At 37.8% G+C, this 24,834-nt stretch overlaps 1 protein-coding gene across 1 annotated transcript; it reads left to right on the forward strand.

Annotated features, from left to right (window-relative positions):
- Window positions 1-138: 138 nt before the first annotated feature.
- Window positions 139-21,560, forward strand: FBXO15 (F-box protein 15). Its single transcript, XM_042869594.1, has 10 exons — window positions 139-269; window positions 2,000-2,113; window positions 3,994-4,098; window positions 7,791-8,033; window positions 8,303-8,512; window positions 8,665-8,794; window positions 11,114-11,196; window positions 12,334-12,479; window positions 17,967-18,091; window positions 21,025-21,560. Exons 1-10 carry the CDS (start codon window positions 139-141, stop codon window positions 21,292-21,294), a joined length of 1,557 nt encoding a protein of 518 aa, XP_042725528.1. The 3' UTR covers window positions 21,295-21,560.
- Window positions 21,561-24,834: the final 3,274 nt, after the last annotated feature.

Here is a 24,834-nt window from a genome sequence, read left to right on the forward strand (position 1 = left end):
ACAGCACGGTATCCCGAGCCTGCGAGCTCTCGTTGCCATTCAAAACCAACTCTGTACGAGATGTAGCCGCTGGCGGCTCCGCCCTACCCCGCCTTGGAGCGCGGCGCTCCCCACCTCGCACCGCGCAAAGCGGCTGCCATGGCGGTAGCCCGCGGCTCGGCCCTGCTGCAATGCGGCCGCGGAGCGGCCCCTGCTCCAGCCGGGCTTGGGCGGCTGTGTTCCTTTACCTCGGTTGCCGCCTCTCGGTCCGGCCGGGCCGCCGTGCTCAGGTAATGGCCTCCCTGCTCGGTCTGAGGAGAGGCCGCCGAGGGTGGTCTGTTCCCCTGGGCTGCCCCTGGCACTTCTCCAGTCGTCTGCGGCGGCGTGGGTCGTTGTCCTTTCCGTTGTTTCCCCTTGGAAACGCAGTCTGTGAGGTGCTTAGGGGGCTTTGTGGCAGATGTGCGTGTTGGAGGTCATGTAATAGATGGGAGGATTTCTCTGTGGAGTTTGTACTGAAGCTTACGGCACCAAGTTCAGAAGCAGGGTTGAGAAGACACATTTCTACTAACGCTGTTGTGTAGTTCATTCCTCCCCTGTAGTTCATGTTGCTGGTTCATTCCTCCCCATTTTAACCTGTAAACAGAAGGGCCCGCCTTTCAAGAAGCCTTTGAAGTTGTTAGCGGAGCAGCAAAGCAGAAGTCAGAGTGTTGCTGTCATTGGTGTTTATCTACACCTATACTGCTACATTTGGAGAAGGAGACAGGTGCTGTCACTACTCTCAGCTTCCTCTGTGTTTTCTGAAGTAGGATTGTTCCCTGGCCAGCTGCAAAACAATAAAGGGCAACGTTCACATTGCAAATACTACAGGGTATACAAGTGAAAACACTGATACAAAACTGAGTTCTACAAATTGAAAGCTAGCGGAACAGCAGTTGAGGTTGTTGTGCCTCTAGGGTAGAGCCTCTCCGTTGGCAGAGAGGGAATTCAGCTGCTGTTGAACAGAATTTGGCTCTCAGTCCTTTTAACGGCTCTTGAATAGTGCAGTTTGTTACAAACTCATTCACAGTGGTACTTAATCTCATTTTTGAAATGTACTTGATAATAATAACGCACATCCGTGAAACATTTACTTGACCTTCAGGGTGTATTTGACATCTGGTTACTTTTTTGTTGCTATTAACGTTGCTAATCTGTTAGAGTTTGGCATCCAAACTGAAATATATATGTTTTTGTGTAATATTTCTAACAATTCCATCCAAAAATATACAAGTAATTTGAAGATATTCTGATTGTGACTTACGAAGTTCATTCTTCCAGAAAACTAGGAAAAATGAGTTGCCAGTTTGTTTGTAAGGTTTTGTGTTAGATGTATGCAAAATTGCTTTTTTTTTTTTTTTAATTAAAAGAAAGTAATTTCTGTCCAAATTAATTTGTATTACTGAGCAATAAAAACACTAGTACCTTCTGTTGAACTATCACCTGCAGTGTTGCTTGTATTTTAATAGGTGAAAACCTGCAATGAGAGTGTAGCTTTGTTTCAAATATGGTTCTGTTTTACAGTCAAGGGAACTCTTTTTGAGCCTTGACAACTTTTGAGAAAATCTCTAAGTATTGTTCTATTTGTTATTTTAGTAAAGCTGTATGGTTCAGAAATGTCTGTAGAATAATGCTGCAAACCAGAAGATTAATGCAGTGAGTTTGACTTAGTGTAGGGGCCTGTTTGGAGCTTGATTCTGGTGCCAACAGTGATGTGGCTGTCTAATAGATAGGAACACGCCATCAAATGCAATTTGGTTCGGTGGAGATCTGACTACTATGAGAGATTAATCACAGGAGAGAGTCCTGAGTTTGAATCTGCCATCTTCCTGATGTTAGGCATTTTAACTTGGTGATAATTGTTCAGATTATTTGATAATAATGAGTTACCATGTATTCCGTTTTACCTCAGCTGAGATGTGTGTGCCCAATATGTGTATTTCTTCATTGCATAATGATGTGACTAAGAGCTTTTATTTTATAGGAATATGTCACAGAGCTTTGCTGCTGGATCTAGGAAATATTCTGAAACTGTAAATGTCGACAGTCTGTGTTGGACACCTCCCATAAATTCAAAACCTAGTGTGTGCATTGAAAAGTAAGTGTATCTTCAGTTTAAGAGAGGTAGAGTGCTTGCAGGCTATAAACCATCTTAAATTTATTAAGTTTGTGCATTGGACATGTCAGATGTTCAGAGTTGAAGAGATTTGCTTTCCTGACCTTCTGTGCTAACATTCTGATATTCTACTCCATATCCCTAAGTTCCCATGAAGTATGTAGGTCTTCTAAATGATATCAAGCCACGTTTTCCAAGTCATACAAAGCCTTTAGTAAATCCTTTGCAAATCAGGGAATGTGATGATCCTTAAAAATAAAACAGTGTTACTGTGTTACATAAAGAAAAGCCAACTTGGAGTAAAACTTCTGATGTTGTTTTTGATACTGGTTTTTGTAGGGAGCCGAAATGGTGGAGTGAGGGGAAGGAAAATAGCTGCTGCAGTTGTGCTCCAAAGTAAATGCTTCTCTCCTTACTCAACACTGAAAGAGCACTTATTAATTATTTTGTTTTTGAAAATCTTTCAAGTTTCTACAAAAATACCTGAGAATATTTTTCATGAAGGATTGTTTCTTTGTTCCTTTGTTTCATGTATTTTTCAGCCTTCTGTGTTAGCCTTTCTTCTGTTTTTCATTGTATAACCAGTTCAATCCCTTGAACAGTGTTATTAGTTTGATATGAAAGATGAGGAAAAAAGCTTCCTTCAAAGGAAAAATAATGTGGGTGTAGAAACTACTGTTAAGAACTCTAGATCAAACATATTACTTCAAACAATTTGTAGCTTTTCAAGAGATCATTTCTAAGTTTTCTCTGGAATAAATGCATTAGCTGTTCTGAATTGACACGGTTTGAATCCTTTTACTTAAATAACCATGCAAGTTTTGTCATGCTTGCTTCTCTTTTAGTACAACTAAATTTTTTAGTTTTAATACACACTGTGGAGTACTGGCATTATTATACTTATATGCTTGAAATCTGCATATATACATATATATATGGAATAAAGTGTTATAAATCAGCAGGTGTTTTAAATGATACAACTGGAAAAAAAAAGAGACATGGCTGAGGTGTTTATTTCACAGGATTGTTTTTTTTTTGTTTGTTTGGTTTTTTTTGGTGGTTTTGATATTCTCATACTGCCATGCTCTAAAAAGTAAGAGTATAAAATATTTTTTAAAATTTATTTAATAAACTCTGTGCTGTTACCAGATACTACGGTAAGGGTTCAGGGTTTCTGTCTGTTAAAGTAAAAAATCATAGTGTCCTATCTCCAGGCTGTGTTCATTTGTACTTAGACTGCAGAAAAACCAGTGCATGTGGAATTTTGCAGCTGGCATCTGCAGTTCAGCAAGCCGCCTGACGGAAAATTAATGTTTTCATGCTTTTGCACAACTCTTATTTTGAAGTTCACATCTTTCTGTTAGCATAAATTAGAGTTGTGTGAGGCTTCAGAGCACACATGATTTGAATATTTTGATGAGATATAGCATGATCCCACCGTTGGACTGGGACATTTCTATGCAGGTGCATCCTGCCAGCACAGTCGGGATGGGTGGGTATACACAGTTGTGGTGGATGTTCATGGATTAAATTGTAAAATCACTGTTAGAAGTGAGAGACTGAATGAGGTAGTTTTGTGTCAAACTGGGTTAAAGTTCAATGAAGACGCAAACCCAAAACTTCATGCAATGTCTTATACCACTTTATTAGGTTGTTAGAAACTGTTGAAAGTGAATATGTTAGATCAAAGATGAATTGGAACCCAAACTCTGCATATTAATTCTTGAGGTGAGGCTTGGTCTTGGGGCTCAAGATGGAGTTTTGTTCCCCTTTTACTCCAGTTTAGTGTTAAAGTTCTTTGCTATTTCCATTTCTGGTACTTGCAGACAAATCTAACCGGGTTTGTTTCTTCTGTTTTCCAGCATACCATCAGAAATGCTGATAAAGGTATTCTCCTATTTGGATGCTGTATCCCTGCTGCACGTTGCTTGTGTGAATAAGCGCTTCTATCAGCTGGCCAGTGATAAGTAAGGAAAGTTTGCTAGTCTCACCTGTACATTAGTTGAGTTTACCTGAGTTACTAGTCTTTCTAATCTAGTTTCACTGATGCCAGAGCACTGATGAATGGTACCCACTGGCAATTACTCTGCTGAAAGTGTATTGCATCACTCACAGTACAATATGTTGTATGGAATTTTAGCTATGCGTGCCCTATTAACTTTAGTGGGAATTATCAGGCAAAACCTAAATATGATGCTTTGAAATGTTATTTTTTTGTAAAATTTGCATTTATTTCTCTTTGTATTCATAAGCACCTGCACTGGGTCGTTAGCTCAGGCAGTCCTTAGTGGTGTATAGACAGTAGCTTTGTGGAATTAAGCTTTTATAACTGTAGAAGTCCAACTTCTTTAGCTCTTTTTTTTTTGTCTGTTTGCAGAGGATTTGGCTTAGTCAAGTGATTGACTGGTGGCCTTTATCTGTTGCTGTCTATCCAATTTTGGTGACTTTTAAATGAAAGGCCAGACATAAGTATTGGTGACTGTCTTGTTATTGTTTATACTGAGCTAATTTCAACATGACTTTATGAAGGGATCAAGAGCTTTTGTTTGTACAGGTAAATAGAATACCTAGGAATCATTTTTTTCCCCAGGATTCTGCTGCATTAGTATTATTTAAATGAGAAACATCTCTTCCTATACAGTAAGTTGCTACAGCTAATAGTCATCTGTATTTCACTTATTTGCCAAAATTTGGTCAGTTAACCTTTAGAATTTATGGACTTCAAGTGAAGGTCATAATCCAGATTTACTTTTTTGAGGCTGTCAGCATGTGCATACATGTAAAAATTATATAGTTAACACAAGTAATGTATCTTAATGTGCTTTTTCAACTTCAGAGTAGTTAAACAGGATTAAACTGTTGTAATTTGTTTCCATCTCAGCATTTCCATTTTCTAATCTCAGCAGTGATTGCTATATGGATGAAAATATGATTTGAGGATAAGTTGCTTTTCTTTATTGAGGAGACCGTCTGGTTCAGTAAGACTGGGTCACTTCTTTCTGTTGGATTTCTATGGGCCTTCCTGAGTCCCTGAATCTTTTGGTGCATTAAGAGAAATTTCAACTGTGATGAATCTGGTCTTTTCTTGGGCAGAGTATCTTCTTGAGAATAGCTTTACTGTCCTGGATGTACTTACTGTTAAGCAGGTTCAATGGCTCTTGACATAGCTGAGCTATCAGTCTTCCAGTATGATGCATCTGTGATGCCCAGTGCTGTGTTTTGTTTTTGGGCTCTTCACATAACATCTCCATTCCTTGGAATCGAAGTCTTCAATATAACTGTTGAAGCCAGGGAAATGTTTCTGTCCCCTCTTTCTGCCCTACCCCCAAGCTCAACATGTAGTAGTTCTCTTTCCTTTCTGTCATGTGATATTTGATCATTGGTAGAAGGTAACTGTACAACGTGATCTAAGAAGATAGAGCACCAGAAGATCTTTCAGATTGGCCTAGACCATTTTGCCAGTGTGGCCAAGCGATGAATGACAGCATGTGTCTGATTCTGGCGCTTGAGTTAGCATGAAGAGATTGAGTTGGTGTATTGTGATAGTGTCGGATAAGAGATCTTGAGGTGAATACTGTTCTTAGCACTATGAGGCAAAAGCCGCATGTAATCTGCTGTCAGAGGCAAATTCATGCTTCCTTGTTGGATGTCTTTAGGATTTCTGAGACTGATAGGTAGGTAGTTCCTGGGGTCATCCTTTTTGCCCTTCTTAAGAATGGTTATAATGTTGCCTTTTTTTTCAGTTGCCAGAGACTTCATCTAACTGCCATGACTTTTTCAAGTATGGTTGAGAGTGTCTTGCTGACTACATCAGCCAATTCCCTCTGATCTCTGGGATACATGTCCTCTGGAGCCAAAGACATGTGGATGTTAAAGTTCCTCAGGTGATCACGAACCTGATCTTTGTTCACAACAGGAGGGATGTTGCTTCCCCAACCCCCTCCTTCCAAATCTCTCACTCGAGGGCTGTGTGACAAGCAGTTATCAGAGAAGATCAAGGCAAAAAAATTGATTACCTCAGCCTTCTTGTCTTGTCATTTTTGGTTTTCAATACTGAAATCTTTGGTGTTTTTTTTAAATGAGATTGTTCTCAGTAGTGCTTTTTCTCTCCCTGACCTGGCTGTTAACCTTTTTTTACCATTCACAGAAGCTTATGTTGAGAAGCTGTGAGGTCTATGCGAAATTCCTGAATATTTCTTCATCAATAACAGAGTCTGATTAAAGGCATGTTGAGGCTTATTCTCAGCTAGGAAAATTGGAAGGGTTTTCTTGGGTTGGAGGTAGAGGAATACATTCAGTCCTTGAATGCTTTAATAATTCCTGAAGGAGGGAGAAGAAGTGCATTGCAAAGCACATTAGAGTAAGTTTGTCCTGAGGTTAAGTGAGATTTGGCAAAGGTAATGTTGCAGATAAATCACTGAGAATTTCTCTCTTGAGAATTTGATTTCTGCTATTAGTTTTCTTTAGCAGTTATGTAGACTTTGTGAGTTCAGAATTAGCAATCTAATTGGCAACAGTAATTTGCAGATTATTGTTTGAGTTCGTCTAACATCTTGTACTCAGTATCTCTGTACTACCCTAGAGATAATTGAGAGCAGGGAGAGAAATAAATCCTCTTGCCTTTCCTAACAGAAAAGAGGTGAATCTGTCATTCCTCTTGGGTAATTCTTTGATCTTGGTATCCAGAGCTCTTGGGGGAAAAAAAAAATGCAGACGGGTTTGATTTGTCATTGGTATTTCCATCATATATAAGTGAAAAGCTTTGAGCAGTCTGGATTGTATTTCTTCAGTAACTTTTTTTCACTGGTTATTTTTCTTTGAGGAGAATGCATCATTGTTTGGGGGTGGAATTTTCAAAAGCAACTACTTAAACTTATACAGTTTTCATTTAAGTCATGGTATGCCTATGTTGTCTTTGGATTCTACCTTCTCAGGAAGACAGACAAGACTTTTTTCTTTCATTCCTGTTGATAACTTTTTCTCAAATCTGAATGTATTATTTTTTAATATCTGCTCAGTGACTGTAAAGGAAGAAAGTAGCAGTATAAAGCAAAGGAAGACTTAAAAATCGCTTATCTATTGTGTTATTGAAAGGCAAAGCACAGTGGAAAGTCCAAGATAAAGATTCTACTTTTTAGAGCACTATCCTAACGTTTTCTTTTAGTGTATTTGTGATATTTATCAACCTTGCTGGCAAATTTTATGAATGTATTGGGTAACTTTTTTTTTGCTGTGGAAGAGCAGGAAGTTCTAAGTAGATCTCACTTATACTGTAGAAGAAAAAGTATATTCAAAGAGTCTGTATCCTCTGAGATGGCCTCATAAGCTCATAAGGCATGCTTACTGACATCTACAATCTTTTAGCATTGAGGTTTACACTTGATATGAGCTATTCAGAGATCATCATATGGAAAACTGTAAAACCTGTGCCTTTGCAATGACCAGTATATGGGAGGCTACACATTCATGTCCTCTTTAAACTTAGATTTAGATTAAGCCCGATTTGCTGATACTCTGGGACTTCATATTTTCTACCAACATTATGCTCAGTGATAACCGAGATCTGCCTGTGTAAATGGACTTTCTATTGTATTGCTGAAGTGACTTGATGGTTACTGCTTATAATTAAGTAACTTCCTCTGTGTTCTTTTTTTTCCAGTGGAATCTGGCTGAAAATCTATTTCAGTTGTTTTCCAGCAAAACGGAGAATCTGGAAAAATGAGTTTTTACGGATGGAAACTGTTCCTTCAAGCTGTGCTGTTGTAGAGGATAGAAAGCCTGGATACTGGAAGAAAGAATACATCTTGAAACAAATAGCTGCTGTCAAAACTAGAGTAATGCAACTTGTTAAACCTGTAGATCCATGTACAGGTCTTCCATGTGAAAACCAAAAAGCTATAAAGTAAGCAATGCCTTGTCACAAAAGACGTTTACTCAAGAAAAATGTACAGAATGTTAATGGCTTTGCAAAGCTGAGGAAATGTGAAAATAGATCTATAAAATGCACATTGTGTTGTGAAGGTACAACTATAGCCTATAAATGATTTAAATGAATAGCAATTAATTCAAATTTAGAAATATTATTGTAAGCATAGTTACTTTGAGAACCTTTGTGAATGCTTTGTTTGTTTTTCTAAACACTCCTGTTCTTTCTCAATCCCTGAATAACAGAGCCTCTGGCTTGAGTTGGATAATTGTTCTAAAGGACAAAAATGGAAAGGAACACGTAATGGAGAAGGCACACCTATCATTTAAGCACACGTCTGTTAGTATATTTTGGTATGGTACAGGTTGGCCATGCTTAGACGTTCTGTCAACTCTAAAATTATTTGGAGTTATACCACTGCTTCCTGGCCAAAACGCAGCTTCCAGCAAGAATGGGTGAGTTTTAGCATAGGATTTTTGACATTTTTATTGTTGTTACTTGTTGATAATGATGCTGTAGGAGCGATCCTAATTTGTTTCTTTCCTAGAAAGTCTATCTGTATTATGTCTGTAGTCTTGTTACTATATTCTGTGTGTTCTTATCACAGTCCTCGTCGACGTTCCTTAATTGCTGGGTATTCTCTCTCTCACCTGACTGAAAGCAGTGTAGCAGTTGGGTCTGATAACCTTGTCCAACTCTTCAGTTTGAATCCAGGACTTCTTGTAGGACTGTGGAAGGTAAGGAAACATTTTGCTTTTTAGTTTTATTGCATCTTTTCTGTTTATTTATTTATTTACTTACTTTGGATTTTAGAGCTCTTGTCTAAACTAAAAGCAGGAAAATACAGGTAGAAACAGTCATTTGATCATTTACTGTACTCTAAAAAGCAGTCACAAGTGTATCTGTACTTCCCAAACAAAAAAGCCTCTAAGTTAAGAACTGTTTTATATCAATGTATTAGATACTGTAAAGACATTATTTCTGTGTTCAGTTGTATTTATTTTGCAGTCATTGTATGTCAATTTTTGATTACTCAAAGATATTTTAAATAGCAGAGTTTTGAGGATGACAGTGCTTCGCAGCCCCTGTACTCACTACTTGACCTGTTCCTTTCAATTTAAAGCAATACATTCCTACAAAGCACCTTGGAAGCCAATTGCTTCCCTTGGTCTACATCACCAAGTAATTGTATCCTATTCTTAGCAGTGGTAAGGCTGTAAGTAGTGCTCTTGTGGGGATGCTCTGTGATATTCAGTGTCCAACTAAAGTATCTACATTAAGGGGTTAGTCTCCGTGAGCTGTACGTAGAGATGAACATCTTTTAGAGAGCAGGATAAAACTTCTAAAGCAGATATCTGCTTAGAAGGAATCTGCATCTTCGCACTGGGAATATATGTTGGGACCCAAGTGTCTTCCTGAAGTGGTTTAAAGCAAGATTCTGTGAAAGTCTGGTTCAAACATTCTGCTCTTGGGTTGAGTTCAGGGGCGGCAGCCATTCCTTGTTCCCCCTGCCATGGCTATGAGGTAGATTTAATTATACTATTTAGCACTGGCAAGGAGCTTTGCTCAGGGAGGCTATGAACAGTAACTCAGAACTATTTTTATTTTCAGCTGGGAACTCTTGCTATCTCAAATACACACATTTACCAGAGAGGTACTGTTTAAAACCACAGAAAGAATGCTTCACTATTACTTAAAGGAGTCAGTTTCCTAGAAGTCTTGGTGCTGGCTGACATCTGCAAGCCTGATACTGACTTTCTCAATCTTTGAAAAGCTCAAATAACTAAACAACAATTTCCTTTGATATTCAGATGTTATTTAGTAGATTGGTGCCTCTGTGTTGTTGTCCCTATGGTTGTGTTGATATGTTAGCTCTTCCTGTGCTTGGAAGAAGAACTTCAGCACCTGGAAATGGTTTAGATATAAGTTCCACAAATGTGTTAACAATTGATTGTCACATTCTAATGCATTTTTCCTGCTTAATCTTTGAGCAGCTGCTCTTGCTTGCTATGTGGGCAGAGTAACCATAGGCAGTTAGTTGTAGATTAATGTAGTAGTCATAGATGCCTGACATCTTGGTTTTTAGACATAGCTTGGCAACAGAACAGAAATGGTTGATGCTAGTTGTCTTGACTACCAAAAACAGGTTATGTGGGCTTTCTGGTATTTGGAAAGAGGAAGATGGGGAGATGCCGTGACTAATGAATCTATCTTATTATATCTTCTATAGTTTTAATTTTACACTACAAAAGTATGAGTATAGCTAAAAAAATTTGTGATTGGGGGTGTGATTTTCTATTTGGTGACCCAGAGAGATGAAAACAATAGTGGACTGCTTTTTAGGAGTATAGTAGAATGCTGACAGTGAACACTTTTACCACTGATGTGTATGCAAATATGTGACTTAAAAATGCATTTTTCTTAACAAAGTGAGAGGTAGAATCTTTGTATTCTCTAATTCTGAAAGTAAAATATATATCTTCGGCTCTGTTCTCAACACAAACTTTAATTTTTCTTTGAGCTATTCAGGCCTATAGAATGTATGTCTTACCATTTTTCCAGTAGTATACAATCTAGTGAAGACATCTAGGGTTTTACTTTGAAATTCGGTTTTTCTGTTGAATAGCTCCATAAACACTGATATTTACCCTCTTTGCAAATAGTTCCTTATGGATGTAAAGCTTGATGCTTAGGTATTCAGTAGCTGAGAGTAAGGTCTATTTAATTCTTCTTAGGTATCCTCTTTGAAGTGGTAAGTAGGTGCTAGAGAGGTAAGATTCACGAATTGTTGATGCTAAGTTTTGCCTTGGCAGAGCTAGTTTCCTTGCTTTTCCCCATGAAGCAGGAGTGCAGTGATCTTTTACATACATTCTGTACTCTTATGAAAAGAGTAGCAGTTATAGGAGTATTTGTTCATGTGTTAAATGGTGCCATTATTACAATAACAGGCAGGGTAATAAGCAGCAGCATTTATCAATGAATTTTAATGCTCAGGAAGACCTTGTAAAAAAGAGTGTTTCCAGATGAAAATGCACCTACTTTAATTATCTTTGCAGGAAAGTAATGAAATTGCTTTTGTTATGGTGAGTCTTCATTATCATCAACTTCTTGAGAGAAGTGCTTTGGGTTCTGCAACAGTGTAAGTTTGTTTTTTTTTTGTTTTCTTTTTCCCCTTCTTTGTGGGCAATAAAGATAACCTTATGAGTAAAACTTTTAGTTTTCCAATTAGAATTGGTTGCTGATAAGAGTTTGTATTTAGGCAGTAATTGACCATTCTTGTTCAATAGAAACAAGTTAGGGTGACTATATACAAAGGTACAGAAGTATTTTTCTACTGAAATGTTGCCATTGTTATGCTGTTAAGGAGATAATTCAATCATACAAGTATTTGCTATTTTGAAAAAGTTATAATTATTCTCTTTCTCCAAATACTTTCTCCCTTTTCACATGCAGGCCTTTCATTTCCTCCTCTCAGAAAGAGACCTAAAAGAAGACATTTTAGGGTGTGGGAAAATAATTTTAAAGTATAGTGTAGTATATTGGTAAGGTGCCTTTCAGTCTGGTCGTAAAGGTGACTGAATTTCCTATGAAGTGTTTTCTTCCTGTGTAAATAATATCTAGAAATGGTTTGAAATGGTAAGAACATTTTTAGCTGTAGCAGATTATTTTAGAGATTTATTCTCCCCTCCTCCCACCTGCTCAACTTGCTGCTCAGACAGAGTTGTACATGCTAGTGGTAGTCTTGCATGCCTGCTATAACTTGGTATGACTTTTTTTTTTTTCTTCATTTAAGGTAAGACTTAATATGATCTCTCTGAACAGCAAAGGGACACTATGTAGGATTTGCTCTGGAATTTGGGCTCTACTGATCATTTGTGTGCAATAGTTTAGTAGTCACAGACAATAACTGATATTCTAGAGAAGTCTGTCTCTCACTGGCTTTTAGATTTGTAATTAAAACGATGCATTTTTCATCTTATGTGAACAAGTCTGTATTTAGGAGTGTTGCAGATGTCTCTTTTAAAGTCGACTCTTGTATTTTCTGCCTTTGGCTAGACTGGACAGTTTACTAATAAACTGTTAAAGAAACATGATGAACTGGAGATGTTTGACTTTCAAAAGTACTGGCAAAAAAAAAAAAAAAAGCAAATAGGTATCATAACTTCTCCAAAATTATCCTCTCAGTGTAGGCTGTATATTGTATCTCTTTGTATTAAATTCTTCCCTGTTGCTTAACTCAGTTGCTTTTTTTTTTTTTTTTTTTTTGACTTAACAGTCAGTACGTTCTTCAACCTGGTAAACCTGTGCTGGATGATATTGACCCGGAATATGGACTGCATGACTACGACCTACATCTTGATATGCACGGTGGAAAGCATACTTACATGTGTGGAACATTCAAGAGTCTCTTCTGCAGAAAAGGTTGAATTCACAGAACAGTAATGTCTGTTTATAAAATTATCTCTACTGCTATGTTTTCCCTCTTATATTCAGTTTACCTCTGGTGAGGGAAGAAACTGATATTAATTTTTAGAGCGAACTGTAATTTTTTGTTGCATTATTTCTTTATATTTGCATGGTGTTTCATAAGGTTTTGTAAGCTTGCTCTGTGTGAAGTCTGTCTGCTATTACATTAACATATGTTGGGCCTGAGCTGTACGTTCTGTAGGTGATCAGGATGCTTTCATTTGGTTCAGTGCAGTGGCACAGCTTTTTGCTCAGGTTGATGTTCTTGCCTACTCTTATAATGGACCTACTTGTGCAACCTGGTGTAGGGAACCTGCTTTGGCAACGGGGTTGGACTCGATCTCTGCAGCACCCCTATGATTCTGTGATTCTGTGACAGTGAGGTTCTCCTCAGACAGTCTGGAGACATGCTTCTGTAGAATTCTTCTCAAGCAAACTGTAGGTACATGGAAGGATGCATATGTAAATGTATTTATAAGATATTCTTCAGACTTAAAGATTTACAGCTTTTACGTAGGTCAGTTTAAGGTTGCCCATTCTGCCATTCTTGTGTGTGTGTATTAAAAAATTTCCTTGATTATTTTTAACTATATTGTATTTTTTAATTCTTTTTTTTTTCTTTTAATAGGGTTGTTTATATTCAACCCAAATTAATAATTCACTAAGGTTTTGCAAAACCACATGGATAATCTTTCTTTTGGCTTGGCTTTAACACTGCCCTGCCTACAGCTGCACAACTGTTTGACAGCAGCGGGAGTCTCTGGGAACAAGTGGTTCTCTAAGAATCCTCCTGGAGTGACTGTTACATTCCTGAGTAAGCTTTACCAGCAAAGATCTCTTCTGCTGGCATCTTTCATTCACAATAAAAGTTAATCTGGTGACAGAGCCCTTTCTGTTTATTTTTTCATCCTGCATGTTGTTCAGTTACATCAATGCCAACAGATTCTGTGAAGCTGGCCAGAGATGTGTTTTTCTTGGAGACAGTTACTACTGAGTATTTTTATATATGCATGTTTGTAAGTAAATACTGTAACTTGTTAAAGCTAAGCATTAACGATTTAATATGCCCACTGAACTCTCCATTGACAAATGCATGAACAGTGAAACTGCAGAAAATACAAATACTCACTCGTTTGTTGCATAAAATTCTGTTTTTCTGCCATTTTTTTCTTTTTAAATAGAAGGTCCTGCCTAATCTCATCCTTTCCCTAGCCCACAAAGCAAATGTATTGGTTTAAAATGCAGAAGATAATTACTTAGTCAAGCTTGAAATCGTTTTTCATAAATCTCAGATCTTAAAGAATAAGACACCATGAATTAATTATTACTTCTTACTGTTTTTCTAATAAGGATACCAACATGCCTTCTATTGATTTCTGAAAATACTGTGTTTAAAGAAGACAGCAGAGGGCACTGTTATCAGGCTTGACTGTTCTGCAGTGTTGGAACAACTCAAATGTAGACTGCAGGCTTTTGTGTAGCATGCACTGTTGTAGTCCTTTGAATTTGAAACGTTTGAAACATACACATTTTCAGATTCCCTAAAAGGTCCAAGCTTGAAATAAAGAAACATGAGGGAGATTAAACTTCAGTGAATTTTTATCCACGTAGCAATAGAAATCTCTACTGAGATGCTACAGGAATCCTCTTTATACCTTTAGAAGATTTTTTTTTTTTTTTTTTTTTTGTGTGTGTGTGTGTGTGTGAACTGGCCAGGGAATGTGGGTGGCTGTTTTTCTATTTTTTTTTCCCTGCTTGTTTCTGAAGTAAATGCCATGTTTTATTGTCTAAAATGAAAATCCGCAGCTCCTAGCTGTCCAGCTGCAAAAGATAAAGCAATATGTGGCACATCTACTTTATTGGTATTACTTTTTTGCTACTTAAAAGTTATAAGAAGCTATAAAGAAAGGAGCTGAAGTTCTGATGCCATCTAACTTTGATAGTTAGAGAATGTTTTATGATCACTAGTATTTTCTTGTCTGTTTTGACTTGGTGTCCTTTAAATGCATGAGGAAGTCACTCCATTCTGCTCTCAGAGGATATCAGCCAGCTGAAGCTGTGGTTCTGCAGGCAAATAAGCTCATCTGTCATCTTCCATGTAGTTGTACAGTAATTCCTTTTGGAAAATGCTTGGTTTCCTCCTTAGTTTCTGTTTGAAAATAATGTAGTGAGGCGGTTTATGGCTCTCTGCTGTAACATAGCTTCACAGTGATTTGTTGTCTTTCTTTTTGCTCTTTCTAGTTAAGGTGATGCTTCAGAAAGTGTAGGTGAGTCCAAGCCTGTATTTCATGGTTTGAACTTTGTTTTTTGGTTCTGTTTAACAACAGTCATTTCTATTTCCATGGGGTGATTCTGAAGAATGGAGGATTCCAACATAGTGAGAAGTCTTGTGTTATCTTAAAATTCTCTACCCATCCAGACTTATCTTAAAATTATGAATATGATGTGCTAGAGGCAGTTTTTACAACCTGAAGCACAGAACATTTTTCAGATGTCATACTGAAGTTTTACTTAGTTACCTTTTTTACATTGTGAAGCTGTAGACACTGCTGCGTTACCAGCAGAATAACTTCTGGGTACTGCAGAATAACTGTTTTATTTGTTCTAATTGCTTTATTTATCAGCTTTTCATTAGTATCCAATAATGCTGTGTTCATTCTTGCTTCTCTGTGTTCAATTCTTTCTGCAAAATTCATAGCATTAAATTAAAAAAGTTATATTGCACTTCAATGAACCATGTGGATGTACTAAGTGTGATTTCAGGTTTTGTTTTGTTTTGTTTTTTTTTTAGTTCATACTTGTGCTGCAGTAGCTAGCTTTTTCAGCACCCTGTTTTGGCTGTTGTTTACCATTTTATTTTGTTTCCTTATGTTTAAACAGAATCACTAACACATTACTGTTGACAGGTACTGTAGGAGGAATATGATTTCAAATTGAATGTATTAGAAAAGTTTCCTTGTTTTCAGAAACCTGTGACAAATTTTTACATCTGACTCATGCAGAAATCATGAATAGTGCATCTAGCTTTTAAATAAACATTCTTGAAATGTATTTACCTAGCTCTTCAACTCTTCAAGGATAGCTTTGTAGCCGTATGGTGGCCTAAGCTTCAGTTTTGTAGTTTATTAATGCTCATTGTCACTTGATGTGTTGTGCCTTGAAAATGTAATAAGGTGATTTTGTGTGTGTGTGTGTGTGTGTGTTTAGAGTGCTTGTAAGATTTGTTTGTAAAATATTGCATTGTGTGTTTGGAATTTTTTCACTTGACCTTGAGGATTGATTTGTGAATTTAAGTTATTTCAGCACTGTAAGGCATGTTGTGGCCACCAGAATTGGTGAAACACAGCATTGCCTATGAAAATAACATTGTCATCATTTACAATTAAGACCTGCTTAACAAACTCACTTGGCCACATAGGCACTCGTAAGTGCCTATGAACTATTGAGTTATTTCTTTCTTTCCCTGAGGTTTGACTACATGACATATGTTCTCTATGTTGGTATTCCCTTGATTTGGAAATACTTATGCCCTATAACCTGTACTGACTAAAAGACTGCTCAGCTGCTATACCTGTCTTGCATGAACTAAACTATGACTATTATGAGGGGGCCAATGAAACAAATGATAGATCAGTTTTAAGAGAGCCCTGTCAACTTGTCTTCTCCATATTCCCCTGGATATGTTTGATATTCCTTGCTCTGCCTTTTATTTCCTTTCTTATCTGACTGGGATGGGGAAGGTGATGTACTTAACACTTTGGCTACTTGATAACTTCTAATAGTACATTTGCTTTCTTACGGCTATGAGCATAGGGGTGGAACTTCTATACCTTAAAAAAAAAAAAAAGTTATAAAATTGAATGAAATGACCCATATGTGTCAGCCTTCAGATTCCTGTTCTGTTCTGCCTCTTTCCATCTTGATTTGTGGTTGAGATGTGTCTGCAACAGGGAATTACTAAGTTACACCTTACCAATTGGCCTATGCAGTACTTCAGGTTATAAATGTTGTGCAACAGTGACGTTATCCTGGGCTTCATTAATTTATTAGTGGTGTATTTTTTTTTTCAGTCTGTCTTTATTCCATTAAAATTTTCATTTGTTTTGAATAAGTGAGAAGAATGGCTGCTTCTGTTCAAATCTGAATTGTGGATAACTGAATAGCCCTTTGAAAAAATGCTTGTTGACTGATGTTATTTTACATTTCCTTTATAAAAGCTCATCTTTAAGTGCGGGCTTTTAATGTTCACTCTGTAGAGCCTGAATATTTATCTTGAATGAAATCTTGTCATTGGATTTGATTTACTGAAGTTGGGAACTGAATCACTTGGGTAGGTACCAGGTATACTTAGCAGGTTTTTTTCTCATGTTGAACTGGAACCTGGATGGGAATTCTGCTTGTTTTTCCTCTTTGGGTTTTCTAATGGGACTTCACTACAAGGATAATGGATGTCTTGCCAGGAGTGATGCATTTTGCCTGGAGACATGTGCTGGCTAAATAGTCAGGCCCGCAGGATGGTAGTCCTCAGCACAAAGTCTAGTTGGGAGTCAGTAGTGGAGCAACACAGTGATCAGTATGGGTTCCAGTCTTATTTAATATCTTTAAAAATGATCTAGTGTTTTTTTAGAAGCTTGCTAATGGCAGAAAACTAGGGTGGAGTGACAGATCTTTCTCTGATCATTTTGCTGCCATCCAGAAGAACCTCAACACATGACATTTAGACTCAAGACATGTGAAGCTCTGCACGTGATTCCAGGCATCAGTACTTACTGGATGCCACCAAGCAGTTTTGCAGAAAATAATCTGAGGGTCCTTGTGGGCACCAAGCTGAACATAAGGCAGCAATATGCCTTTCTTGCTAAGAAAGCTAATGGTATGGGCTAATGGTATCCTAGGTTGCATTGATCAAAGCACTGCCAGCAGGTGGAGGGAAGTGACCCTTTCCCTCTTCTCTGCTCTAATGAGGCCACACATGGACTGCTGTGTTTGGTAGCTGTGTTTCCTGCTTTTCAGGAAGCAGAGAAATAATAATAGTAAACAAAAATGAAGGGAAGATATTTAATCACTTATTTCATGTATTACTCGTTAACCTTGACTTCTGGGGCAGGCAGTGATGGAGGCACTTGCTGCACATGACTGACATTAAACATGAAGTGTATTCCTTGCATCTTGCATAACTCCTGTAGGTAGCCATCAGATCTGTATACTCAAAATTTTTTTTAGCAGCTGTTTCTGCTTTGGATCATGGCATCAAAGCTCTGAATTGTGACTTAAATTCTCTGTGATGTGCTGGGTAGTTAGCTGGTGGTGTATGTCTGAGTTGCTTTATAGGTGAGGAGGTGGCAACTAAAGGTACGTAGAGAGAGAAGAAAAAATATTTGCAGTGTGTTTGATTTGGTTTTATTTGTGGAAGTATAATGTTATGTATGTTAATATTTTCAGGTGACATTGAAAATGGATATTTGAAGCTCACAGTTGTAAGCTTAAAGGATAACGCAAAGCACATACCTCTTATTGGGACAGTTGGCTTATCCTGGGAAACAACTGCCTTTAAAGGCATTGTAAAGGTCAGTCAGAAATACTTCTCATTTCTGGAAATGTTCATGTTTAAATAGGATTATGTATATATGTTCTAAATAAGATATTATTAAAAAAATTTTGGTTTAGAGAATAGAATGCATGATAGACCCATTATGCATGTTTGCTGATGATTGCAATGCTTTTGACACAACAAACATGCTGTGTCTGACTAGCAGTGCTTGGAAGCATTGGACCAACAAGGCACTGCAGATGTGCAAGTGCCTTTCTTTCTCCTTGCAAGCAATAAATCTTGAACCTTGGGGAAATACTGTTATGTTGCAGCATGTATGTGCAATGAAAGTTAGAAACTTTTGAAGAATACTGAAACGCCAGTGCACACCGTCAGAAAATACAGCCTGCGTTCAGTCGGAATATAGCTCTTGAGTCATGCAAAGGGGATCAGCTGGATTAAAAAACTGTATTATAGAGGACTTCTCTTTTGTTTTCCTGTATAAAATTCCTAAAAGAATGGTTTTGAAGAAAGATCAAATGCAGTTCTGTAGACTTTGCAGTAGTGGAGGCGCATGTTTCTAAATGCACTTCAGCTGCTTTGAAATTTCGGAAGAACCAAAATTCCTGCGAGTCCTACTATAAAATAATTTTGTTCAACATTTTATTTCAGTTTTGACATTTACTTTGAAAAGAGTAAAGCAATTAATAAAACTGCTCTTCTCCTAATCCTGCATAAAGGTGGAATGAGGCACTGTTTGATAGCATAGTGGTTTGTTCATAGGCATTAACATAAGCCACTGTTTATGTCAAGCAGCTTTCCTGTGCAATGAAGAGTACAAACTTTATCTTAAAATGTAGTAACCAATGTGTATCTGTTGAGAAGATTAACTAGAATTGAGCTTGAATTAGAGTTTCCATCCAGTCTTTTCTTTCTAATTATTTGTAGCAGTTTTTTCCCTTGTTTACATGGTGACTGTGATGTTCAGTCGCTTATTTTTCCCTCAGTTTGTACCAAACTATTTTGAATTAGGTGTTTTCAAAAGAACTACAAATCCTTCTCCTCTTGCTGTTAATAAGAATACTGTATGTTGTAGTAGAAGGAATGCTAGCTAAGGACATATTTCTTAAGACAATTCTGTCCTTTGTATTTGCAACATAAGTTATTCTGAATATTTGCTTTTAGGAAAAAAATAAATATCAGTCTTTTTTTAAATGCCTCATTTTATGCTGAGAGCTTGCTCATGTTGACACATAGCTGTGGGTAGAATTCAATTTAGCTTTTAACATAAATCTCTAAAATTCTTAAAACAAGTGAAGGCCAAATAAAATCAGTGACAAGAGCAGAGTATGACGCTATTTTGAATTTATTTGAAGTTCATCTGATATTCTAAGAAAGAAAGAAAGCTTTCTTTGGCATTGCTGGATATTTGTTCTGAAAACAAGTTATTGAATTATGTGAACACATGGAGAAAGAAGAGCTACCAATGGTCAGGGTCACCCTGCTTTACTTTTCACGTTTGGCCTTTGAAATGTAAAGTGTCAGATTGGAAAATAGTAATTCTTAGAATTGCAGAACCATCCAGTTGCAAAAAACCTTTGAGATTATCAAGTGCAAGGATCAACCTGACCTACCATTCCCGTCTCTAAGCCATGTCCTCAGAATATACTGCATCTTCTGAGCCTTCTCCTTTATCTCAGTAGCAATTGTAAACACAGAGCCACTGTGTAAAATATCCACCAGATTTTATAAAGGTAAGAGCAGAGGCTCGGTCCACTAACAGTGACTTGAACGCTGCTGATACCATCTCAGTAGAGAGGTGGGTCTCTTACAGTACATATTTTTCCCTAGGATTCACTTGAGACTACTGTGTGTCAAGTGGTAATTACACCTAATATAAGTTATTAAATGATCATCAAATTTAGTTTGAATTGTATATTCTCAGTTTAGTCTGTATTAACAAGCTTAAGGAAGCTCTGTATCTCATTTAAGGTTTTGCCATCTGCTCTGTGTTGTTTGTTTGAAGTACAGTAATACTGAAGAAATTGTTAAAGCAACAGAAACACAGCTATATAGTACTGAGAAATAAAGCATTCCAAATAATTTCTTGACATGGAATGTGTGATGTTGTGTTGGTTATGCTTTTGGAACAAATGATGCTTCTGGAAATAATGCATATTTACAACGTAATTAAGACAGGCTGATTCACTTAATGATTCAGAATTGCTGAGAATAAGTAACAACTGATGGTAACAATAATAAGCAAGCTGCGTGCTTTTCAGGCACATAAATAAAACCTTCACTTTTCAAGTGCCCCAGAATTGGCATCCCGATTTTAGCCTTAGAAAGTGATGCAACTGTGTAGTGTTCTAAGGAAATATTTTTCAAGAAATTTTTAACAGGAAGAATTATTTGGAGGCCAGAACAATGTATTAAAATAATACCTTTTTGGGAATTGATGCTTGCAGCCATAGAGAAAGTCACCTTTCCATTATAGCTGGCAAATAGAGTAATTGTCTGTGTTGGCTGCCTAAAGGGTGATTTTGTTGTGTGTTTTTGCAAGGATTGCTGCGTTCATGGAAGTTGAGACTTTAGTTTGAACTTAAGTTTATTTCTCACATTGAAAGGATTATCTCTTTTTTTGAACCTCAGACTTTAAAGGCTTAAAAAGTCTTCAAGAAATAACATCTGCTTTAGGGTGGCAGTGCTACCTTCTGTTTTGCAATTTTTTGATGCTTTGAGTTTTTTTGATGCTTGTATGATGCAAATTTGATTTCTGTAAGAAATCTCTAAGTAATACCTTGGTTTGTGGTAATCAATGAAAGATTATCAGTTATATTTTTGAATTTTTTTCCTTCATTCCAAAACTTGCTGTCTACTGAAACCTTTGTATTTCTCCCTAAAATCAGGGATAGAACTGTTTACTGTGCCTTGGTGTAGGAAAGTAATCTCTTCTGCTTTTGTTTGTAGGACTGTTACATGATGGATGTTACTGTCTTGGATGAAACTCAAAAACCCTTCTGGTGTTTCAGTGCCCCAGTTTGCATGGAACTCTCCTCCAAAGTGTCCAACCTTTATGATTATATGGGTCATATCTATACCACAATCTATGCAGATTCAGAAGGTAAAGTCTGTGCTGAGTTGGTGTGGCTGGAAGAAACCAAAGAGTATTTCATAGTCAGTCTTGTTCTTTACATAAGCACTGAAAAGGTTAATAATTGGTATGGAACAAAGTACTGATATAATTATATTGTTGCTTTCCTTGCTTTAAAATAATAATAATAAAGTGAACCCTGTGTATTTCGTGTTTAAAATTTAATGTGAATGGGTAATACTATTTGCAAGTTTTGCACTTTTGGCTTTTCATTAACAAGTAAAATTGCGTACATCTGTTAATTGACATTGGATAAATTGAAGAGGGACATTGATAAAAAATTGTGGGTTTTTTTTTCCTGTTAAACATCACATTGTTAGCCTGTTGCTGGTACTGTACACATTGAAAATATTTTTAGGAATAATTTTTTTTATAGACACCTTTGAGTATAGTTAATAAATTACTTCTTGTGAGAGCCATACTGTGAAGAAGCTCTACCTTATTTAAGATGCACTGAATTTGAGAGCATTCACTGTTAACTTCCGTGGTGGTTTCACACTGATAGGCAGTTAAGCTCCACCGTGCCACTCTCTCACTTCCTCTTTTCTCCCCTGTTCTGTTGAAGAAACTCATGGGTTAAGGACAGAGAAATCACTCACCAGTTACTATCATGGGCAGAAAGGACTCTGAACAGGGAGATGAGTGTAATTTATTGTCCACTACTGGCAGTCTAAAGCTGCGAGAGCTAAAAGCAAACTAAAAACACCTTCCCCCTCCACACCAGCTCCTTCTACTTCTACCCCTCATGCTACACAGGACAACAGAGAAGAGGGGCTGTAGTCAGTCTGTAGTGCTTTCTCTGCCACTCTGTGGTTACTCTCTATGCCTGCTCCAAGTGTGGTCCATCCCACGGGATGCTATGCTTCCTGAACTGATGCTGCATGGGCCTCCCCCAGGCTGCAGCTCTTCAAGCACTGTTTTGCATGGGTCTCTGTTGGCAGCAGTTTCCCAGCCCTCCTGTCCCATTGTGGGCTCTTCTCCATGGGCTGCAGCTCTGGCCTGGTGCTGTTCCAATGGAGGCTCTCCGTGGGCTTCACTTTCTTTAGGCCTTGTTCACTGCTACACTGTGGGCTCCTCCATGGGCTTACCTGTGGAGATCTACTTTGTGTAATAGTGCCCGTGGGCTGCAGGAGGACAGCCTGCTCTACTGTGGGCCTCTCCTGAATGGCAGGGAGTTTCGGCTGTGCTCATGGAACCACAGGACCATGGAATATCCTGAGTTGGAAGGGACCCACAAAAGGATCATTGAGTCCAATTCCTGGCTCCACACAGCACCAGCCAAAATTCAAACCCTATGCCTGAGGGCAATGTCCAAACTGAACCCCAGCATGCTTGGTGATGTGTCCACTGCTTTGGGCAGCCCGTTCCATGCCCATCGCCCTGTGCTGCAGACCCTTTCCCTCACCCCCAGCTGCCCTCCCCTGACGCAGCTCCATGCCGTTCCCTTGGTCCCTGTTGCTGTCACACCGAGCAGAGCTCAGCGCTGCCCTTCTGCTCCCTGTGAGGAGCTGCAGCCGCCATCAGGCCTCCCCTCAGCTCTTCTGCTCTGCGCTGAACCAACACAGGAACATCAGCTTTTCCTCATACATCTTGTCCTCCAGACCCTTCACCATCTTCATAACCCTTCTCTGGATGCTCTCTGTGACTCCATGATTTTTGGTACTAGTGAAGGGTTTCAACCAACATTTATATTACAACCCAAAATGAAGAATCCTGTTCTTTTTTTGTTTAATTAATTTTGGGTTTGCTTTTGTGACCTTCTGCTCTCTAAACTGAGATTAGTACAAAATACTAAATTTTGAACTGGATGTCCCAGAGGTGGACTAAGTCAAAAGCGATTAACCACCTGTTTTACTATGAAAAAGGAATACTAGCAGTTTTACCTCTGATAGTATGTAAAGAATGAATTCTGGTAAATCATTAATGCTCTGTTTTTCACTTGCTCTATTCTGATGATGAACTAGAATTGCTTTCCTATGTTTTTTTCTGTCTCAACAAAGTTAAAAAGAAAGATGGTAAGTAAAACTTATGCAAGAACACATAAAATTGCAAAAGCAAAAAAGAGATTTGTTGCACAGCACCTCCTCCACTCCTTCTGCACTGACCTTGGTGGTTGCAGGGATGTCTCTCTTGCATTTTCTCTCGCTCCCTCTCTCCTCCTGGCTGGTCTTGCTCAGCAGTTTTCCCTTCCTTTCATCTGCTTTCCCAGAGCACACCCAGCATTACCCAGCTCAGTTCTGGCAGCGATGGGGCTGGCTTTGATCTGACATCAGGCCACAGCTGGGTTCTGCTCACAGAGCCAGCCCTGCTACCAAAACCTTGACACCTATGCCTGATGTAGCCTACTAGTAAAATAACATGTGTGCTGTTTCCTTCCTGTTCATTAGAACATTACTGGTAAGTAACAAGTTTTGGTAGATTTTGTTAAATGCAAAAATGGTTTTCAGAAAATAGTTTATGTAAATGTAACAAAAGATGGCAGAAAGATTGCATGTCCCACTCAAGTGCAACATTTTTATCCCATAAAAGAATTATTCAAACAGGAGAAGTGGGGGGCATCAGTTGAAATTGGATCATCCAAATACACAGCTGCTGGTCACACTGTATGAAATGTGACATTTTTGTCTAATGCTTCAGGATTTGTTGCAGCTGCTTTTAATGATTTTGTTGATTTATAGTGAGGACAGGATTTTGCTGTTTTAGCGTCATTTATCCAAATTTGAAGACCATTTTTGTGAAAGTATAAGTACTCATAAGCGAGGGAAAAAAAGTTAGAAGATTTTGTTTGTATGTGCTACAGAGAACAACCCCTTCACATAAAAAAAAAAAAGGCAACCACTATCAACTTCTTAATGTGTGTGTTTAACTACTCCGCAACAGACAAAACTATAATATCTTTAAGAGGGTGATTTACCTGGTAGGGAAGCATAAAAACAGTGCTTGTGTTTATTTTATTGCACTTGTAATAGTGCTCGTTTAAGTTAATGAGCTTAAATTGCATTGGAAAGGAATCAGTATGAAAGAGTGATTTAATGAAAGGGTTTTTATGAGATTACTTCAAGAGTGGAGGAGTTTTCTCCCTAACAGAACTACATCACAATGTCATTCCTACTGTCTGTCATTGCTTTTGTCAGATATCTGCTGCATTCAGAAATGCTTCTGTGGTCTTGATTTTTTTTTTTCATTTTTGAAAGAATTACTTGTAATAGAAAATGTTTTTAGTGAACAATCCATTAATAGTCCTGGGCACTTTATATGATTTTCCATTAATATAAGCTGCAACTATGCTGTTTTATATCACCTGAAGAATTGTCCTTAATTATAACACTGCCATTCTGGAGTTGTTGCCCTTTACTGCGGTCATTTTCCTCTAGCGGGGAACTAATAGCAACTGTACGTTTCCCAGGTATTTATGGAGAAGGGGAGTTATTACAGTATTTTTCTTCAAACTGGCCTTACAGTTGTTTTGCTTTTTCTTCCCATCCTTTTGCAATCATTATTAGAAAAAAACAGCTCTGCTTTCATAGTACGTGCCTATTCCTCATTTGGTTTTTTTAGCACATAAAACAACTGTATGGTGGATAGTCTCTAGATATGTATTTTTTCCTGCCTGGTCTGTCTCTCTA

This window comes from Lagopus leucura, unplaced genomic scaffold (genome assembly GCF_019238085.1).
Source record: "Lagopus leucura isolate 7727_CA_CO unplaced genomic scaffold, USGS_WTPT01 Super-Scaffold_100002, whole genome shotgun sequence".
Classification (NCBI taxonomy): Eukaryota; Metazoa; Chordata; class Aves; order Galliformes; family Phasianidae; genus Lagopus; species Lagopus leucura.